The sequence below is a fragment of the Hippichthys cyanospilos genome, chromosome 13, assembly GCF_059441005.1.
Source record: "Hippichthys cyanospilos isolate Australia breed blue-spotted pipefish chromosome 13, RoL_Hcya_1.0, whole genome shotgun sequence".
In the NCBI taxonomy this organism is placed as follows: Eukaryota; Metazoa; Chordata; class Actinopteri; order Syngnathiformes; family Syngnathidae; genus Hippichthys; species Hippichthys cyanospilos.
The window spans coordinates 3,691,904-3,712,632 of record NC_142381.1 but is presented as its reverse complement, the minus strand read 5'-3'; the positions used below and the strand labels follow the sequence as shown (position 1 = coordinate 3,712,632).

At 40.8% G+C, this 20,729-nt stretch overlaps 1 protein-coding gene across 1 annotated transcript; it reads left to right on the top strand.

Annotated features, from left to right (window-relative positions):
• Window positions 1-1,315: 1,315 nt before the first annotated feature.
• glrbb (glycine receptor, beta b) lies at window positions 1,316-19,472 on the top strand. Its single transcript, XM_088430790.1, has 10 exons — window positions 1,316-1,652; window positions 5,791-5,934; window positions 8,319-8,425; window positions 9,569-9,636; window positions 13,101-13,327; window positions 13,620-13,702; window positions 13,779-13,919; window positions 14,558-14,710; window positions 16,798-17,099; window positions 17,785-19,472. The coding sequence occupies exons 2-10, from the start codon at window positions 5,810-5,812 to the stop codon at window positions 18,079-18,081; spliced, it is 1,503 nt and encodes a 500-aa protein (XP_088286916.1). The 5' UTR covers window positions 1,316-1,652; window positions 5,791-5,809; the 3' UTR covers window positions 18,082-19,472.
• Window positions 19,473-20,729: the final 1,257 nt, after the last annotated feature.

Here is a 20,729-nt window from a genome sequence, read left to right as displayed (position 1 = left end):
GAGATTTTTGTATTTTCGGTAAGTGGTTGGGCCTCCACCAGAGGGCAAATTATTCTAACCCAATTGAAAAATGTTCCACTCCGGTCCTCTAGGTGGCAGCAACACATGTCACCAACATGATTGTGACTTCATCTGCATCGTCACCAAAATCAAACATTCTTGAGTAAAATTCATACTAGGAATTGTTTGCAATGGGAAGGCAAGATTCGATTAATTTTTATCATTAATCAAAACTATATTCAATGGTTTGTGCCGTTTGTTTAAACTCTCAAGAAGTGTCTGACTTTTTTTCTTCTTTGGTCACAGCAACAACTCGATGGATTGATCATGTGATGCTGTTGAGGCTAAGGAGCAAATCAATAGTCATTGTGGCCCCTGTAGCAGCCACTAATTTAAGCCATTGGTCGTTAAACTTTCATAGATTAGCGCACTTCTCCTAAAGTATCTCATTTATTTTTCAAGAACACCTTCAAGTAAGCAAATGATGGAAAAATGTATAATTGAATGTAAAAATGGCAGAAAAAAATGTATTTGAGGGAAAAAAGTCTTTCATTTGTCAAAATATGAAGTTAAACATTTGTTGACTTGTCATAACTACCAATATGATGTAATTTCCCACCTATTTCTGCATTATTTTTTTCCCCTCAAAAGTCTACACACAATACGGCAGATAGTGATTACATTTATTTTCCTCAAAATTGTGTTGATTTAAAATACAAATGAAAATGACAAAAATGGGTAACACACAAAACGTTGTTAGTTTTTTACAGATCATTATAACAATAAACGTGGATTATCAAATAATATATGATTCTAATTAATTTCCTTGTAATTTTTATTAAAATAATAATAATAAAAAAAAAAAACACGAATCAAACAAATAAGAATGTGGCCCGAGAGGCTAAAAAGTTTGCCCACCCTTGCGGGTTTGAGGATTGTCAGGTGTTGCCTTCAAGGACAATTTGAAATGACAGCATTTCCTCACAAAACACCTGAGTGAGCGTTCCCACCGTCCTTTATATGTCAGAGTCCAATGCACGCATCAAATCCACATGAACACACCAATGAATAAATTATGTATGTTCCAATGAAGCCGCTTTCCCCGCGGATTCCATGACAGCACACTCTGAGCTTCCGTGACACGCCTGAAGCGTCCGGGGTGTGCGTCCGGGTCTTGCTAAGCGATTCGTCCTCAGCGTGTCACGTGGTCAAGTCACAGCTGCTGGAGGGGAGAAAAAAAAGCAAGCAGGGGCGGGGCTAGAGGCGCGTTCTCTCTCCGTGGTGCTGATGCTACTTCTGCGCAGCCGCTTCTGCGCATGTTCCATGACAGGTGCGCGCGCGTGAAGCATCCAGCGAGCCTCCATCTTGGGCTTCCGAGAGCAGCCGAAATTAATCGATCGACCCCCGCCGCCGTAAAGCAACAACAACAACTGTGGTTGTGCAGCCAAGATGCCGCTCGGGCGAGATGATGTGAATCTCTTGTAAAGACAACAGCTTGGGAAAGAAGGACGCTTTCAAGCCCCCCCTCCCGGGGGAAGAAGGATGGAAAGGGGCGGCAGCGGCTGGACGGGAAGGCGCCGTTAACGACGATTAGCCCTAGCTAGCTTTAGCCGCTCGCTCCGGAGGGGAGATTTACGACAAACGTCTGACAGGTAAACTAATGAGACTTTTGACGTGATGCTCGTAATGTTTACGTTCGTGACGTGGCTTGGCCGCCATTTTAAAGAGGGAGGGTGGGGGATTCTTGTGTACGTGTTTGCGTGTGTTGTCCCCCCACCCGCAACATGGTGCTCAATAATGCTGCAGCCTCTGTTGCATTCATAGACTTCAAATGGTGACTTTCCTTTGTTTATATGCACGCAAGATACTCATGGCTTTAGCTACACTTGCCAGGCTAATACTAGAGCTGTGTGGCCTTACTCGAATGGCACTTGACCTCCGCCAAGGTCCAAAATTGGACACTTTTATACATGTGCACCTAAATTAATGTTTATGAAGTGATCCCTTGTTTATCGCGGGTTTTACGTGCCCATATTACCCGTAGTAACCGTAATCTGCAAGAAACTGATGAGAACTTTTTTTCCCCTTTCTTTCCCGATTTTTTAATTTGACATCTTTTGTTAAAATTACACAAAATCAATATTTTTTCTTTCTGGTCTGACAGAGGAAATATATGAGAAGTAGCGAGGTAAATTTGCAGAAGGCATGGTCATAAATGAAACCCAATTAAGTGGAGATTTAATTTTTTAAAGAAAATGTTTTTTTTTTTAACTGGTCTAACGTAAAAAGAAGAAGAATGCAGGATATAGATTGACGTTTATCTGCAGTAGAAAAAGTTTAGTTCAATGAAAATCCATTTGGTAGAGGTTGATTTTTTTTAAATTGATAATATTACTAATTTTTTACTAGTCCTACTTGAAAGGAAGAAAAACTGCAAGACAAATATTGACATAAATCTGCAATACACTGGTAGAGATTGGACTTTTAATGCTTTTCTTCCCTTTTTTTTTTTGTTAAAAAAAATGCACAGAATCAATAGTTTTTGTTTTTGGTCTGACTTGGAGGAAAAATATGAAAAATAGTGAGTAAATTTGCAGTAGACATGGTCATGAATGAAAATAAATAAGAGCTCTTTTTTTTTACTGATCTAACTTGAAAGAACGAAAAAAATGCAAAATAAATAGTGTTGTTAACCTCAAGTAGAAAAAGTTTTGTTCATAAATGATAATCCGTTTTTTTTTTTAATAAATAAAATTACAAATTTTTGACTAGTCTTACGTGAATGGAAAAAAACTGCAAGATAAATAGTGACGTAAACCCGAAGTTCATGGAGTATAAGTAGAAAAGTTTGTGGTCATAAATGACCATCGATGAAGTATAGGTTGATTTTTAATATTACTATTTTTGACTGTTTTGATGCTCACATATTATAATTGCCTAAATCAGAAATCCCCAAACTACGGCCAGGGGGGTCAAACAGAGAAAAAGGAAAAGTATGAATACTCAAACTGGTATCGCTCTGAAAGGAAAATAAAAAAAATTAACCATCCCTCTGGTGTACTTACATCATAACATGCCTTCCAAAAAATGAACAACAATTCTGACCTTTTGCTTTGAATTCAAGGAATCATACCTTGGCAAATTTCTACGAGCAAATTCTTCAAATCGATCCCCCGGTCAGACGGGAGCGCACGTGCTCGTTAATCATTCATATTCTCGAGTAGCTCTATTCCCATGCGGCACCTACGTGGCGATATGTTATTGACCTTGAAGCCTTAATCCAGCTCATGCACGTCTGCCACTCCGTGTGACACAGTCAGCTCTATAAACACTGACATGATCAAACAGAACCGGGGCGATCTTGTTCATTGGGCGGCAGAGAGACGACTTGGGCCCGAGGCAAAGTCACTTGGGAAAGATTTCTGGTTGGCTCGCAGGCTTGAAAGCATGTCCAGCGACCATTTAATCATTTGTCAACGGCGAGGGTTTTTTTTTTTTTTACTATGAAGTGCACTCGATTTCCGCCATTGGTTGAAATTGACAAGCTCGAATGCTTTCTTAATTGAAAACCTGAATGGAATAGTGACTATGACTGATAATTTTGCCTGTGCAAAATGATCATTTAGTTCATATTAAGGACGGCAAGTTTCCTTGAATACCATATTTAATGTTTGAGCACTCAAAATTGCTTTTTTTTTTTTACATGAAAAGCATTGAAAAGACGGTATGGAGCTAAAATTTAATCCAGATGATGACAACATGTTAAAATCAGATACTATTATCTTAACTCCGTTAAGGCAATTAACATAAAAAGGAGAGGATTGAAAGAAGACACTAGGAAGCTGAAATTTCACCCAGACGGTAGCAACATGTCCAAGTCTGCGCTGATAGTATTATCTCAAACCCCCATGTGGTATTTTGTCCAATCCTTTCATCTTTACATCAAATGCATTTCGCATCAAAGGTAAAGCATTGAAAGAAGACACCAGGGAGCTGAAATTTCACCCAGATGGTTGGCACAGATTCTATTCACCCTCGTGTGATATTTTGTCCAATCCTTTGATCCTTTACATCAAGGACAATTCACATCGAAAGGAAAGCATTGAAAGAAGACACCAAGGAGCTGAAAATTCATCCAGATGGTCACTACATGTTCAAATATGCACTGATAGTATTATTCACATTAAAGGGAAGCCATTGAAAGACGACACAAGAGATCTGGAACATGGCACGACCACCTAGTGATCACACTAGCGGGAGAACAACTGCGAGAACGCCGTGGAAGAAAATGATCCAAAAATGGTCAAAATATTGCACAAGGGTGCAAAACCCCAATTTAAAACTACTTCATGGGCCAATGAAGGTATTAATACTCCCTTGTCCAGATTTCCCATGGTTTTAGAATGACCGACCCAACTCCCGTCCTCATTGACGAAAGGGTATTGACCTAGCCAAGGCGGATCGGGCCATGGCGATGACGTCTACTTATGAATATGATGAACGAGCAGCAAAGAGCGGGTGAGGAGGCTCCGGCCAAGAGAGTCCGTACGGACAATAAAGTGTGATACTTAAGGCGCGGGATGCGAGTTTGGCCGCGACGTCCCTCTACTGTCCACTAGCGACTGCATCATGCGCTTGATTTATGACTCCTATCGCTGCCTTCATGAACCGCCTCTTAATACCGTAGACATGCTGTGTTTGGATTCTCTGGAATAGGAGCCGAGGTTTTGCTGTACAGTAAACGCACCGGACCAGATTGTAATGATGATGGCGGAGCGTACCATGCAGGTCGTACACTTGACCGCGCTTCTGAATGGACGCTAATTTGAGGTGACCTCATTTGGAGGTCACATTGCCCCGACGACGACTGAATCGCGGAGCAGTCATGGTACTCAAATTGATTGCGCTGTCACTTTGATTTGTTGACTTTTTTTTTTTTTTTTAGATGATTGCATAGCCCAAAAAAAGTGTCACTTCCCCCAATAAGTACACTTTACAGGTTCAAGTACATTTCAATATATTTGCATGTACGTTTGAACATATTTACGTAAGCGTTTTAACATACTTTAAATTACATTCGATCGTACCTATAAGCTAAATGCAAAAAACAACATTTTTTTTCCTATAATGGTACAGAGTATGCATGTCAAAACCATGTGGGCATTGTGAGAATAATTGCTATACTTTAAGCATTTAGCCTACATTTATGTTCAGACCTATTTAAAAATATGTTAGAAAGGACGTTCCCACGTATTTATAAGCATGTTCAAATGTATTTCCTGGGTTAGAACATACTTGAAAATACACTCAAACATACTTATAAGTTAAATGCTAAAAACTTAGCGTTTTTTTCCCATAATGTTACAAGGTACGCATGCCAAAACAATGTGGGCATTGTGTTATGTTAAAATGTTTTGAAAATGTGTTCAAAGGAGATTGAAAATACATTCAAACGTAATTGTAAGCTAATTTTTTTTCCCCCACTATGCTAGGTTATGTGCATCAACACCGCATAATATTATGGGAACATTTGCTCTGCTTCTAGCATTTAGCCTACAAGTACATTCAGGCACATTTGAAAATGCGTTCGAACATAATTAATGTTTCAAATACATTTCAAACTATTTTCAAAAACGTCCTTGAAAGCACAGACATATTTGCAAATACATTTGCCGTTATTTGCTAGCCATTTTAGCGCACATGTGGCTGCGTGATTTGTCGTCTTCTCAAACCGGGGCGCCCTCAAGATTGTTTTCAAGTGTCCTAAATTGTTTTTTTGACCCCGGGCAGGCTCCACCCGACACAAAGGATGGGTGTCAAAAAGAAGCTGGTGGTCTTCCTCCTGGTCCTGTGCGTTTGCCTCCAGGGAGCGTCTGCCAAAGAGAAAGGGGCCAAGAAGGGCAAGAAGAAAGGGAAGCAGGTTTACTGCCCATCGTAAGTACAACAAACACTAGTTTCATTTTATGCTGCACCCGTTGCTAGGTTTAGATGAGATATTTTTTAGTTGTGCGATTTCGAACAAATAATGGCCAGGGATCGCAGATAGTGGGGTTTATTTGCTGAAAAACTCACCTAGTTGCAGTTTTGTGTTTGGAAACATCGAAAGAAGTCACAAGACGGCGGCGTCTCATAGGAAAACCGCACAAAATGGCCGTCCCTGAAACAGACTTTCCTGCTTTAATCTGCCATTTTATGGAAGAAGATTGAACTCAATCACTGCCATTGCAATTTTGAATGAGATCAAAGGGAAGCAAATTCAACCTGTAATGCATTTATTTGAAAGGGTAATGTAAGGTGAGTTAGAAATGGAAAAACGAGTATGTACTTGTAGGAAAATACTCGATATTTTCCATGAGGTGAAACTTGTCTCCCATAGAGGCCCGTTAATGAAGTGTGGGAAGAATAGAAGGGAGATTTTTTTTTTTCTTTTTTGATCAGCCAAAGGTCCAAATGGCTCACCAATGCCCTAGCGGAGTCTCACTCCATTTATATCTTATATATGTACACTGTATATACGGTATATTGAAAAGCTGCCTTAAATGGTAACAAATGTAGTGTAAGCTATACTTTGAGGAGCCACTTGGTTCCGCTTTGGCTGCAGTGTTTGTAAAACGCAAGGGGGGGGGGGGGGGGCAGGAATTATGGGTTTCACTTTGATCATGGTAAGAACACGCGCACAGTGCCCAACATTCCTCACACCGATTCCGTGTGCGGGATAACGTTTATATAATGACATGTAAAGTGCTTGGAGAAGGGGGGGGGGGGGGGGGGGGGGGGTCTTTGGCAGAAGCTTTCATTGCCACCCACGGGGAGGAGGCTTTTTCGTCTCTGCTCTTCTGCCAGACCTGCTTCTGCTGCTTCTCCGCCTCCGCCATCCAAACATCCCAAACATCCGCACTCGCTTTATATGTTGCTGCGGCAGCCGGCTTGAAAAAGAAAAGAGGATATTTTTTTGAGGGGGGTGTAGATTCTTGATGAGCTCGAGATTAGGCCATCAATCTGATCAAGTGACTCAGAAAACGCTTCTTCTGTTAGCCATTAAAATTTGTCAGCTGCGCACGCTCATTAGGTATACATGACAGAGCCTATTAAAGTGAATTACTAGCATTTTTTTTTCTCAAAAAATGGCAGTTTGCAGGTGTCAAATAAGCCAATTTCCTACACTAAAAGTCATTTTTAAATAAAGCAACAAATTTGTGTACTTTCAAGAAAAATGTTTGCATTTAGCTGAAAATACAACTTTTTCCTGGAATGTGACATTTTTCTCTTTTATTGTAAATAAACCAAATCATTTCTGTGAATTATGACTATGTCTAGAATCTATTTTTTTTCTGTGGAATCCTTTTTTTTTTTAATACATTTTCTTGAATAGTGTTTTTTTGTCATGGTTAAGACGACGGGAATATTAATTGCAATTTCCCTAGTAAAAGAAGAACTTCATTGCTAACCACCTGATGATACTTGAGTTTTTTTTTTTTTTGCTATTTACAGTATTAAAAAACATTACAAAGAAATGTGACAGCTCAAAGTGCAAAGTCAACATTTGAAAGACAGCGATACCAAAAAAAGAGTGGACAATAAAAAATAAAAACAATGTACTTGAATGTACTCTAACAATTTACAGCGGTTATATACAGGTAACAACAGCATCATTCTTTAAATCCATAAATCCATACCGTAACCTTGTATCCTACAAAATATATCACAAAATTCGTTGATAAGATCTGTTATTCAAAATAAATCTTCATTTTTATATGCATTAATTAGATGAGCAATACACTGGCCAGTGAATAATGAAAATCTACATATAATTCAACCATTGAAATGCATTGGGTCCTGCAACGAAACAAATGCTATTTTATTTGTTATAATTTGTATTTATTTATTAACCAAAAATGGGTTTCTGCCTAAAAAAATACAAATCCATATCGGCCAGGTCCTAGAACCAACATAAACAAATCAAGAATAAAATCTGAAATCATGAATGGTTAAGAAGATTTAAGAAATGCCTCATAAAATCCAAAGAACTAAAATCAAGGTGCATTTTTAGTCATCACAGCTTGCGAGACACATCCGATAAATCAACGTGGTTTTATACACACATGGTTTGATGTTTCAACGTGGTTTTATTTACCTCCGGTTGATGTTTTTGACATTTGCCTTTTGAAGTTATTAAGATGTTCTCTTGAAGGACAGGTCGCATCAGTTGTTTGGGTGGTTCCGTCTCAGCCAGATGCTAATGGAATCCACCAGCGGTAGTCCTTACCGAAGTTCTTTTGACGGCCCTGTGCGATCTTTCCTTTTTTGTTTTCGTTCAGGCAACTGTCATCCGAGGATCTGGCCCGCGTGCCCGCCAATTCCACCAGTAACATCTTGAACAGGTTACTGATCAGCTACGATCCCAGAATACGGCCCAACTTCAAAGGTTAGTCCCAATGCCTCCTCATCCCCGCCGTGCGTCTGTCTGGCTTTTTACGAAGGCCGCCGGATTGCCGTTGTCGTAGTAATTTCGCGACGGCTACTCGGAACTTCTTCTTTTGGATTTATTTTTGCTGGCGTTCAAGAGAGCTCGACTTTTATTATAGATACGATATTTGTATATTTTATTATATGACTTTAAATAATAATACATATTATACATTTACTTTTTTATTGCAGGCACAGCATTTGACTAACAGACAGACTCCCCAAATATTAATAATTTTTTTAAGCATTTAAAATTCATAGAAAGTAGTTAGATTAATTATGGAACATTTTGCTGTTTGTCAAAAACTTTTAATCACATTAATTTGGCTCCGCTAATATACTAATATAATAAATAGAATGTAAAAAGAGTGCTCTGTTTTTTAAAGATGCGTACATTTTTATGATGTATAAATGCTGCGACCCTTGTGAGGAATAAGCAGCTATAGAAAATGGATGGATTTAATCTGAATATAAACAAACAAAACATATAAAAAAAATATAGTTATATATATATATATATATATATATATATATATATATATATATATATATATATATATATATATATATTTATATATATATATATATATATATATATATTTATAATATACTATAATATATTTAATACTATATATTTTATATATATATATATATATATATATATATATATATATATATATATATATTATATAATATATATAATACTATAATATACTAATTATATAGAAGCATTCGTCGCCCAGCCACAAACATCCCAGAAGAACTGGAGAGCATTCGACCGATGTCCTCAAAATTCGTCTTGAGGTCGATCCTGGGATACTCTTCGTCCTTGGCAAGCGTCGTCTGCGAGCCCAGGCTTCCGCCAGCCTAATCGAGTGCCTCCGCGAGCAAAACATCTGCTCCCAATTCCGGAGTGACCCCCCAAAGTCATCCATTAGCGGCGTGTCGTGATCCCTCCAAAAAAAAAAAAAAAACGGTGCATTCCTTTGACCAAAGCTTATAAAAGCTCTCGCTTTGATCACCATTTGAAGCTACTAGAACGTCTGCGAAAGCAAAACACATGACCTCACTGATGCCGATCCTTTCTCTTAACCGGCCGCAGGAATACCCGTGGAAGACCGGGTGAATATTTTCATCAACAGCTTCGGCTCCATCCAAGAGACAACCATGGTGAGTCTTTTTTGTTGTTGTTTTTTTAACCTTGATCGGCCATATTTCACCCCGTCGGGCCTTAAAAATTGCGTGTCTGAGGGCAAATTCTCACGCCCTTGCTCATTGGATGGCTTCATTTCTGATCAACTTTGAATGCTAATGAAGGGGCGGGACTCAAGGACAGTGCTTAAGAGAAACCAAGAACTGGAATGGTTTCAGACTAGACCTAAAGCTACCTTTTTGGGTTTTTTTCCCGATTGATCCGATTCCGATATGCAGCAAAATGCAGATTACCGGTTAATTAAAAAAAAAAGGTATCAGTAACATTTTTCAGCCCCTTAATAACAATGAAGCTCTAAATTCAACCAGGAGATTTTACAGTTTTTCACACTTTTTGTAGAGATGATTGAGTCCCGATACTAAGTATTGGTATCGTGCCTCGCATGGGCCGCCTTGAAGCGGTTTTATGATCACAAACTAGAAATTACAAAATAGAATAATAGAAAAGTGCTATTAATATCATGGCATTTTAAGGAAAATTCTATAGGAATGTTTTTGTTGTGGAGAAAATCGGTACTTGGTGTCAGTATCGGTACTGCTCATTGATATTCATAGTGGTATCAGTCTAAAAAACTGATAGATTTGTTTAAATTTCTAATAAAGAGAAAACTTGGCATTTATATATTTATTTTTCTGCTTTTTTGGGAGGTTGTCATTCATTTTTTGTTTTGTTGTAATGCAAGTATGGACAACTTGCGGTTTTAGGCCCTTCAATTAATTAAAAAAAACAAACAAATTAGCAATTCTTCAAAATATTTTTAATTAGCATTCATCATTAGACCTTTCAGAAAAATGGGGGCGTATGAGAAAAATAAAATCTGAAAATTGAGCCAGGTAACCTAAACTTGTCATAATGTAGACAAAAAAAACCTGCCAATTATAAGAAGTAATATACACATTGAACAAATTCGGCTCGTATCACAAGGTACTTTATTGGCTTTCGTTACCGTGACGACAAGGGGCAGGGACATTTATCCATTCTTGCACCATGACATCGCCTTACACATTGGCTGCCTCCCAACTCTTTTAAATGGAGTTCAACAAAAGAGTCCAAAATGCGAGCTTTCCATCCTCCTCTTGTTTCCCTCCGTTGGGTCCGCAATGTCACGGCAACCCCCTCCCCATCACCCCCCCCCCCCCCCCCCCCCATGCTGCCGTTAGCACATCTATTTTTCGCTCCAAGGATGACTAATTCGACGGCGTGGCAGTTGTTGTTCTTCTGCGCAGCCTCCATTTTTGCGATTTGCTGGCTTGTGTTAAATCCCTCCTGAAGGGAAGCTTGACTGGGAGCCAAAGAAAAGATTGAGTTCCACGGCTTGCTCTTTTGTACAAAGGCGAAAGGTGTGTCAGACCGGCCCCTCAGCGGACCCCAAGAAATGACAGCATGCCTTTGAAACCTCACTAAAGGAGAAACATACTTACAGTATTGGCACGCTGACTCTGCGCATTGAAGCGGTTTCCTTATGTCCAAACAAAGTGTTCTTTCTTCCCTATTTTCTCTCAAGAAAAAAATAAACAGAAATGACACTGCAGTGGTCCCCCGCCACATGAAATTAATTTTTTCCGGGGTTGGGGTCGTAAGGCGAAATCGTCCTATGGCGTGGAATGGAAACCATGGTTAGGTAATGCGTGTAAAACGAGCTATTTACGGCCATAATCCCTAGCAAGGGTATTTTAGCCTAACCTTTCCTTCTTCGTATTTTTGATTATCTCCAGCTTCGTTTCCATACTAATCGTCTTTGTGTGACACCGACCAATAGCAGCGCAGGCAGTTTGACATGACCAGAAAATAAGACCAATTACCTAAAAACGCCTGAAGAGGGAGGCAAAACACCATGAACACAGCCAACCCCACAGGTCATGAAAGTTATTGATGCCGTAAAGCGGGAAAATTGCCATAAAAAGGGGGCGACAAAACTTTGTATTCCACTTCGTCACGTGAAAAAAAGAAACAAAAAGAAAAGATAAAAAAAACAAAGAAGCCCCGACAAGCCAAGCAACCAAACTAGACAAATTACGTCAATGACAGACAACTGGGTGGGGCTAAAGGCAATCAGCGAAGATGATTGGCGGGCAGATAAATAAAATCACTAAATACACATCAAAGAAAAGCACAATTCTCCGGTCCAAAATTCTTGTGATTTTGCAACAGGTGGCGCAATCCACACAGTCCTCCATTTGGTTCCCCGGGAGGTCGGAATAGCCTAGAGAGGTCCAAGAAGGTCTTGTGTCTTTAGAGCGCCTGTCACTTTCAATCAATTCAAAATCATTCTAATGGGCCAAACATGAGGAGAGGAGCAGATTGTTGTCCTAATCTGTCAATGTGTGTGTGTGCGTGTGTGGGTGTGTGTTTTCCCCTGGTAGTCGCACTGGCCCGCAGCAGGAAGGACAGAACCAAAGTAGTCCAGCTTGTTAGGGGTTATGGGCGTGCGTGTGAAGAGGCCGTCTGGTGTGCAGCTGCAGGGCTCCTATGAAGTTGACAGTGTGTGTGTGTGTGTGTGTGTGTGTGTGTGTGTGTGTGTGTTTGTGCGAGTTTACCAAACATCAGATAACCTATGTATGCTTCCATGAAGAACACGTGTAGGCAACTGTTGCTGCGGAGGGCGCTTGTTGCTATCAAGGTTTGACAGGAAGGCAACAAGAGGATGTTGACAGTTATTCATGTTTACCTCCACTTTTTTCCAATAATTAACATTGAAACTTAATTCTGAAAATACCTTGCACAGAATCTCTCGAGTTCGTTGATTAATCAAATATCGTTCCTTTTATTTGCATGCAAAACAGGAGGAAATAATAAGCTATTTAGTTCATTTTTTACGCTATTGTATTGTATTGCTATATAGTGTGTCAGTAAATAGAATTAATTTTGTTTCAGCCCTCAAACCTTTGCAGTACTTGTTTGAATTAATTTGCTCTCAATTTGCAAAAGAAAAACGTACTGTTCCTGTCCCGTCATCAAAAAAACATTAATTTAGTGATGCTTATGTGGAAATCTTCTTAAATACGTGTGTACACCCTGGAGTGCCTTCACACACCCTTATAGGGCTACTCATACCCCCAGTTGAGAATTGCTGGGCTAAAATATTGATAATTGTTTTTCAAAGTAAAAGCAAATATTTGTAAACTTCTTATTTTGATTGAACACATCATAAAGCAGCGTTTCTCAAATAGGACTACGTGAAAGCATTTCAGCGGTTTTGTGAAATTTTAACAGGGTTTTTGATCATTGTGACATGAACAGTAGAGTTTTGTTTTTCAAATAAGAGCAAATCAATTAGAACATGAAACAAACTGGAGTTAAGTTTCTGTACCTAAAAATATGTCTTTCAATGGATGAAATATGTCTTTCAATGAATCACACACTGACTGATATTATAGCTGTTTTTATTTATTGAGGTTTTTTTTTTTTTTTCCATCCACAGGACTACCGGGTCAACATCTTCCTGCGGCAGCGCTGGAACGACCCGCGGCTCAAACTGCCGCAGGACTTCAAGTCGGACTCCCTGACCGTGGACCCCAAGATGTTCAAATGCCTTTGGAAGCCCGACTTGTTCTTCGCCAACGAGAAGAGCGCCAATTTCCACGACGTCACGCAGGAGAACATCCTCCTCTTCATTTTCCGTAACGGCGACGTACTCATCAGCATGAGGTACTTCGCTTCAACGGTTCTTGGAACGGAACGTCCCGTTTTTCGCATCGATCATTTTTCGCAGAAGATCTGTTTGGCCAAGTAGTCGAGTGCACATTTACTCTCGCAAAAGTAAAGCGATAAAGCGGTTAGATAATTTCCCCGAGGCGTCCGTAGACAGGTTGTAATCATGTGCGGCTGTAATTTCATAGTTTGTTGATCTAGAATACGCTGGCCATTAATCTCTGGCAAATGAGTCCCCTGCTTAGGCGCAAATGAGACGGCGTTCAAAACGTCTTCCTCCAACCCGCAGGTTGTCCGTCACGCTGTCTTGTCCGCTAGACTTGACGTTGTTCCCCATGGACACCCAGAGGTGTAAAATGCAACTGGAAAGCTGTGAGTCTCAACCCCCTCCCCCGCCCTAAAAGAAAAATCGTCGGGTACATCAGAGGATCATTTTGTGTGAATACAGTCGGCTACACCACGGACGACCTGCAGTTCATGTGGCAGACGGGGGACCCCGTGCAGATGGACGCCATCGCCCTACCCCAGTTCGACATCCGACAGGAAGACATAGACTACGGCAACTGCACCAAGTTCTACGCGGGGACAGGTACCGTTCTCGCCGGGTGCGCGTCGCCACGGCAACAAGGCCAGGCACAAAGATTAGCTCTGCGCTTGAGGCAGGCGTGAGCGGGAGGCTCATTTGAAATTCACGCTCGCGTATTACATCAAAACGTCCCCTTGGACTAACACTTCACAGAACATGATCGAGGCCAGACGCGGAGGCGCCTTAGTATGTACTGTTAGCATTCACGGTCCGAAGATTAAAAAGAATAAACACAGACCTGTTATTCCAATAATTGATCTTTAGTGCGCTGTACTACAGTTGAAGTAGTAGGACAAAACCGTCCTTATTTTTCGGCCCTGATTTTTCGCCCTGTAAGGCGCACTATCAATGAAGACGTCCATATTTGCAGATTTATAAGTATGGGTTGTAAGGCACAATAAGGCGCATCTCTTTATAAGGCGCAACAGGTTATAAGGCACAACAAGGTAGGTAGGTGGGTAAAGTGCGCCGGATTATTAAAATCAGTACTCCACATTAAGTAGAACAAAACAGTCCAGCAAATAAGATTAACTTCTTGAACTTCAATTTAACTTCGGTACGTGCGTACCTTATAAGGCTCACCGTTCATTCTTGAGAAATTAAAGTATTATACGTGTGCCTTATATGATGTGTTTTGGCAGGCTACTACACATGCGTGGAGGTCATCTTCACTCTGCGGCGACAGGTGGGCTTCTACATGATGGGCGTCTACGCACCCACGCTGCTCATCGTGGTGCTTTCCTGGCTGTCCTTCTGGATCAACCCCGACGCCAGCGCCGCCAGAGTGCCGTTGGGTAAGGCAGCTCTTTTCACAGGTCGCGCGCTGTCCCAACGCCGCTGACAAAATCGGTATGAATATCCCATCGGGATGTCAGGGGTTGTCAAAAAGGCAACGTTTGCGGGAGTGAGGTCATTAGGCGGGAAAATTCACAAATAGAAGGAACTCTAGGGGGTGGTCGGTGTATATTTTGCAGGATGGCGGATTTTTTTTACGACGGCTGTCGCGCCATCAATCACCTGGACGGCGTGAAGGACTTTATCTAGCAGGCATGCATCCATGCGCCTCTGGATGCCATCGATCAATACGTAACAGATGTGCTTGACAGATGGGATTGAAGCCCTTCACGAGGCAAGGCAGGCCAAGGACTATGCGCGCACGTTCAGGGGCAGATGAGTTCTCGAAAGGATAAGCCCTTCTTTTCACTGACCCCCTGTGAAATATTTGCTCGGTCAACTACGACCTAACCTGCGCAAAATAAGAAGAGCGCGGTGAAAAAAGAACAATGTTCCAATTAATTTGCGCTTAGTTTGAAAAGAAAAATACTGTAATGTATTCTTCTCTTCCTGGCATTGACGAGTATTAAATTAGATGTGTGAATACCTGCAGAAGCTCTGTTCAAATCTTACGAACTACGGAGGATTGCAGCATAACGGGTACCGATATACCGCCATATTGAGACCGGGCGATACAAGTATCGTCCGTCTTTGCGAGTTAGTATCGGTACTCGCCCATCCTTCAAGCAAAGGTCAAAGCCGGCTTCCAAGCTATGTATTTGAAAGTTAAGATTTAAAATGATGGTTCTGGGAGATGGTTAGGTTTGAAATCAAGATTCCATGGTCAAGGTTTGAAAGTAGGGCTTCTTCTGGGCCGTGTGCGTGGTAAGGCATGACTTGCTTTGTCATGCGTGTGCTCCATCCCCGCTTGCAGTCAGTCGTCCATCATCACCTCCCTCATGTCATCATCACCTCCACTCCGCATGGACCCGCGTCCTCTTCACTCCTCTCTAAATGGGATCGCTGCAGGTCACTCAACACCCAGGTGTGTGCCGCCGCTCTCATTTCTTCCTCCGTGCCTCTGTGTGTGTGTGTGTGTGTGTGGTGTGTTTAATAATCCAAAATCGTCATTTTAGCCAGCTGCTGTAAGGTTTAATGCCAGGGTGGGTATTTTGAATGAGGTTTGGGGTAAGGATTGAAATGAGGGTTTCAAGACATAGAGTTGGGGTTTCAAACCAGAATCATGTTTTCAAAGCACAGGTTGTTTGAAGAGAGGGTTCCAAACCGTTTAGATTTTCGGATTAGTGCTTCAAGTTAGGGTTTCAAGTCTAGGTCATAGTGTAAAATTGAGGGGTTTGCATATGTGCGGGGGGGTTTTAAGGAGGATTTGCAGTCAAAGTAATTATTTCAAATGAGGGTCAAATTAGGGCTTCAAATCGGGTATAGAGTTTCAAATGCGAGTTTTAAGTCTGCGTTAGAGTTTCAAGTAAGTGTTTCAGATCTAAGTTAGGGTTTCAAATTAAGGATTCAAGTTTAGGGTAGGATTTCAATTAAGAGTTTCACATATGAGTTTGGGTTTTGAATGAAGGTTTAAAATCTGGGTAAGGGTTTCAAATAAGGGTTTTGAGTTTGTGTTGTGTTCAGATTTCAATTAAAGGATTCAAGTTTGATGTAGGATTTCACATAAAGAGTTTTTTTTTTCTTTGTTTGGATTAGGGTTTCAAGTCGATCTAGGTTTTAAGTTTGCAATAGGTCTTCAAATGAGTTTTAGGGTCGTAATTTGAAACACTATTTCCAATGTTTCAAGTCTACGTCAGTCTTAAAGTTGAAGGGGTATGTTTGCGTTTCAAATTGGGGGTTTTAACCAAGGTAAGGCTTTCATGCAATTGTGGTGATTTTCAATGAGAGCTTGAAGACAGCTCATATTTCAAATCAGTGTTGGAGTTCGGGTCATGGCGTCAAATTAGGATTTTAGGTTTAAATTGGGGTGTCTTGTCTGGTTTAGGGTTTGGAATTGGTGTCTCAAGTCTAGGTTAGGGTTTAAATTGAGTTTTCAAATAATTTTTTCAAAGCTGAAGCGTACGGCGTTGTGTTTCCCCGACCGCAGGCATCCTGTCGGTGCTATCGCTGTCCTCGGAGTGCACGTCGCTGGCGTCGGAGCTGCCCAAGGTATCGTACGTGAAGGCCATCGACATCTGGCTGATCGCCTGCCTGCTCTTCGGCTTCGCCTCGCTGGTGGAGTACGCCGTGGTGCAGGTCATGCTCAACAGCCCCAAGCGCATCGAGGCCGAGAAGGCCAAGATGGCGTCGAAGGAGAAAGCGGCCGGCAAGGGCGCCGCCAACGCCGCCGCCAGGAACAACACCGTCAACGGCACCGGAGGGACGCCGCTTCATGTCAGCACCTTGCATGTCAGTGCCTCCCGCTACCTCACCGAACATTAAGGAATGTAACTCATTTAGTACCGGCCATTTTTAGACCTAATTTAAGACAAGATAAACAAATGTTCATTTTGAAGTCTGTAGTCAGGCTTTCCAACTAATAAGGTTAAGGCTTCAGGTTTAGGGTTTAAAGCCAGAGTTAGGGTTTCATATCTGATTTGGGGTGCCGAAGATAATTTATAATTTGAAGGATTTAATTCCGCTGTTAGGGTTTGAAGCAAAGCTTGTCGAAAAGAGAATTCATTAGATGCGGCTTAGATGTCATCTAAATGCAAAAGAGTCCGATAAAATCTATCAGAAAATCTTTGTGTTTTCAATGTGACTCAAGTGTGACACCGCACTTGGCGTTTATCCTTCCAATTGTGTGCTAATTGGAAAAAAAATGCTCTTTGAGTCCAACCTTATTTGTCTAGAAGGATTACACCGTTTCCATTGCGATTTAATGAGCGATGCTTGTCAACATAATGAAGCTCAGGTGACTTTAAATGGCTTCCGCTGATTACATGCTGTTCAGCCGGAATGCCTCGGGGGAGGTCCGCATCCTGATGGAGAAATTCCATCAAGAAAAACGACCGCAATTTCCCTGGCCATAAACATGCGTGGATGGAGTTCCCCAAGGCTCTTCTCTTTGCCCATTGTCATTTTATTTTCGCAGGTGGCGGAGACGCGCTGCAAGAAAGTGTGCACCTCCAAGTCGGACCTGCGCACCAACGACTTCAGCATCGTGGGCTCGCTCCCGCGGGACTTTGAGCTGTCGAACTTTGACTGCTACGGCAAGCCCATCGACACGGCCGGCGGGGGCGGCAAATCGCAGGCCAAGAACAACAAGAAGCCGCCGCCCCCCAAGCCCGTCATCCCGTCGGCCGCCAAGCGCGTGGACCTGTACGCCCGGGCCCTCTTCCCTTTCTCCTTCCTCTTCTTCAACGTCATTTACTGGTCTTGTTACTTGTGATCGCCGACGCCAAGGACAATTACGCCCCGCCCCTACAAAAAAAAACGGCGAAAAAAAAACAAACAAAAAAAACGGTGCTTCCTCCCGTGAAAAGCGAGTTAATCCCACGCGCCCAAAACTATATAATCTATTTATCTTATCTCAATGTTATTTATCATCACTGTTGATGATTTATTCAACAGCTTTTGCCAAATGCACACTTCGAAGAAACGAGCTTAGCTCAGGGGTGGGCAAAGTATGGGCCCGGGGCCGCTTTCGGGCCCCTTTGTATTATTAGTATTATTATTTTATTTTTCAAACATCCAACACTTCTCATTTTGCCTTATTCCAAAACTCAGCAAGTTATATTCGCTCCAGCAAGAGTGTGTCAATCTTTTTTAAGATTTAAATACAAAGTGACAAAAATCAACTGTCCCCACGCTTATACTTTGGGATTTTTTTTTTATACCTAATTATTAGTAAGTAAGTTAAAATGCACCCTTTACCCCATTGTATACCCTATATTTAATTATTAACTCATCCACAGCCGGCCCAGTAAATATGGCATAATGGCATTTTAGTCGTCATTGATTGGCGGCGAATGAGTTTATTGTAGCAATTAAAAAAAAAAAAATCACACTCACACTAAAACCAGCAAATATAGATGAACTTTCAATAGATTTTATGTATTTTATTGGATATTGGTTGATTTATTTTGTTAAATTAGTTGTAAATAAGATAATACAATCTCATTTTTTTAACCGTCCAAATATAGAAATGTAACTCTAGATTTAATGTTCATTTTAGTAAATACCGGTAGTTCATTTATTATAAATATTTTAAAAGTATGAGTAAATATTAATGTTACATGTACATGCAAGTCTTCTAAAACAAAACACATTTTTTAACATTAAAAAAATTATGAGAAATTGTCAAAAATAAAATATTTAGAAAATATTACATTAAAACACTATTTATTTATATTATATTTACTTTATTCACCTTACATGTGCCATCTGTCTGTTTTGAAAATCAAATCAAAAAAGTTTGCCCACCCCTGCCTTATATATAAATATATCTCTCTATATTTATATATAGATATATTCTATACAATATGTACATAGCTTCTATTTATCATGAGCTTCTTTCTTTGTTTTTTCAAGCGGAACGTTACGTTGCATGTTTTTTAAAGCCTGGAAAGGCATGCATGTGCGAGCATATAAATATAATATCCAAGTAGGCATTTTAAAGCAGACTTTTTTCGGGTGGGGGTTTCCCTAATATTTTTGCTCTTGAGTGACAGGCCCCCGCCCGCCGCCCCTCCACTGTGATGTTTTCCACCTGTGTACACGGGTTGCAAGCAAAAGCTCAATAAAAAGACAACTTTTCACCTAGCGTGATGCACACCGAAAGCCGTGGGGATGCTTGTCATTGATGTGACCCTGAAAAGGAGACTGTAAGTTTTTGCCACCATGTGACATATTTACATTTGTTTTACATCGAAATTTGCCATTATCTACGACCCAGGCACGTCACAAAAAAAACCCAACTGTCTTCACTTATTTTTTTCAAGAACCAGAAGCTAATGTTGCTAATGCTAATCTGCAATTCGCACCCTGCGGCTCTTGCTAATTTCAAATTTGAAATTTGACAGACAAAAAAGTGTAGGCACTTTTCTGGCACTTAGATTGATTTTTCATATTCAATTAAACTAAATGGATACCACAGAGAAGTTAGCTTTGGCGACCATTGTATGTGGGGTTTGCATGTTCTCCCCTAGCCTGCGTGGATTCTCTCCGGGCACTCCAACTTCCTCCCTCATTCCAAAAACATGCACAGCGGGTGTATTGGACATATTAAATGATCAAATTATTGCTTCACAGCAAAGGTGAAGCGACAGCACCTCTGCTGTTCACAGCAAGTACTGCACCATTGTAATTCTTTTACTTTCAAACGCTGAAATCTTTAACAATCCATTTTACATCAAATTTAATGTAACGCTGCACTGACATCTTTTGAAATTTTGATATTGTATCGGTATCAAGTAAATACTGCTGCCAGTATACCCATACAAAGTCGATTTAGACATTATATTTTCAATCACGTCTTTTGCCGTCAATGGTAGTGAATGCGCTAAGTATGTCACCGGTCGGCTGTTTGAGATGTGTATGACCTGCGTAATTGACATTGACATGATTTGATGCTTCTACTTTGGACGTGTGCGTGTGTGTGTAGCGTCCTAGCGCGCTAACCTATATCACACAGGGCGAGCACTAATCCGACAGGAGCTCTCACCAGGCCGCCGCCCGGCGGGATGTCAGGATGCGGCCCGCGCTGGCCAAAAGGTCACTGGCTGAAGTCTCACGCCACAAAGACAGCAGTCAATTACCCAAAATAATAACAACTTGTGTTAACAAAGGAAGGTACATTTATAATTTTGCTTTTTTTTCTGTACTCCTGTTTCTTACTTTTCCCTTTTTCATTGTTTCTTTTGCTTTTTACTTTAGTTTCTTGCTCAATTCTTCCCCATTACTTGATTCTTAAAGGGATAGTCCGCTTATTTAGCCATTTTTGGCAGTAAAAAGTTTAATAATTTCATATCAATTTAAAAGCTGTAAAATCCCATTTTCCACTCATGGGTCTAGCCTGAATCAATCATGGCTCATTTG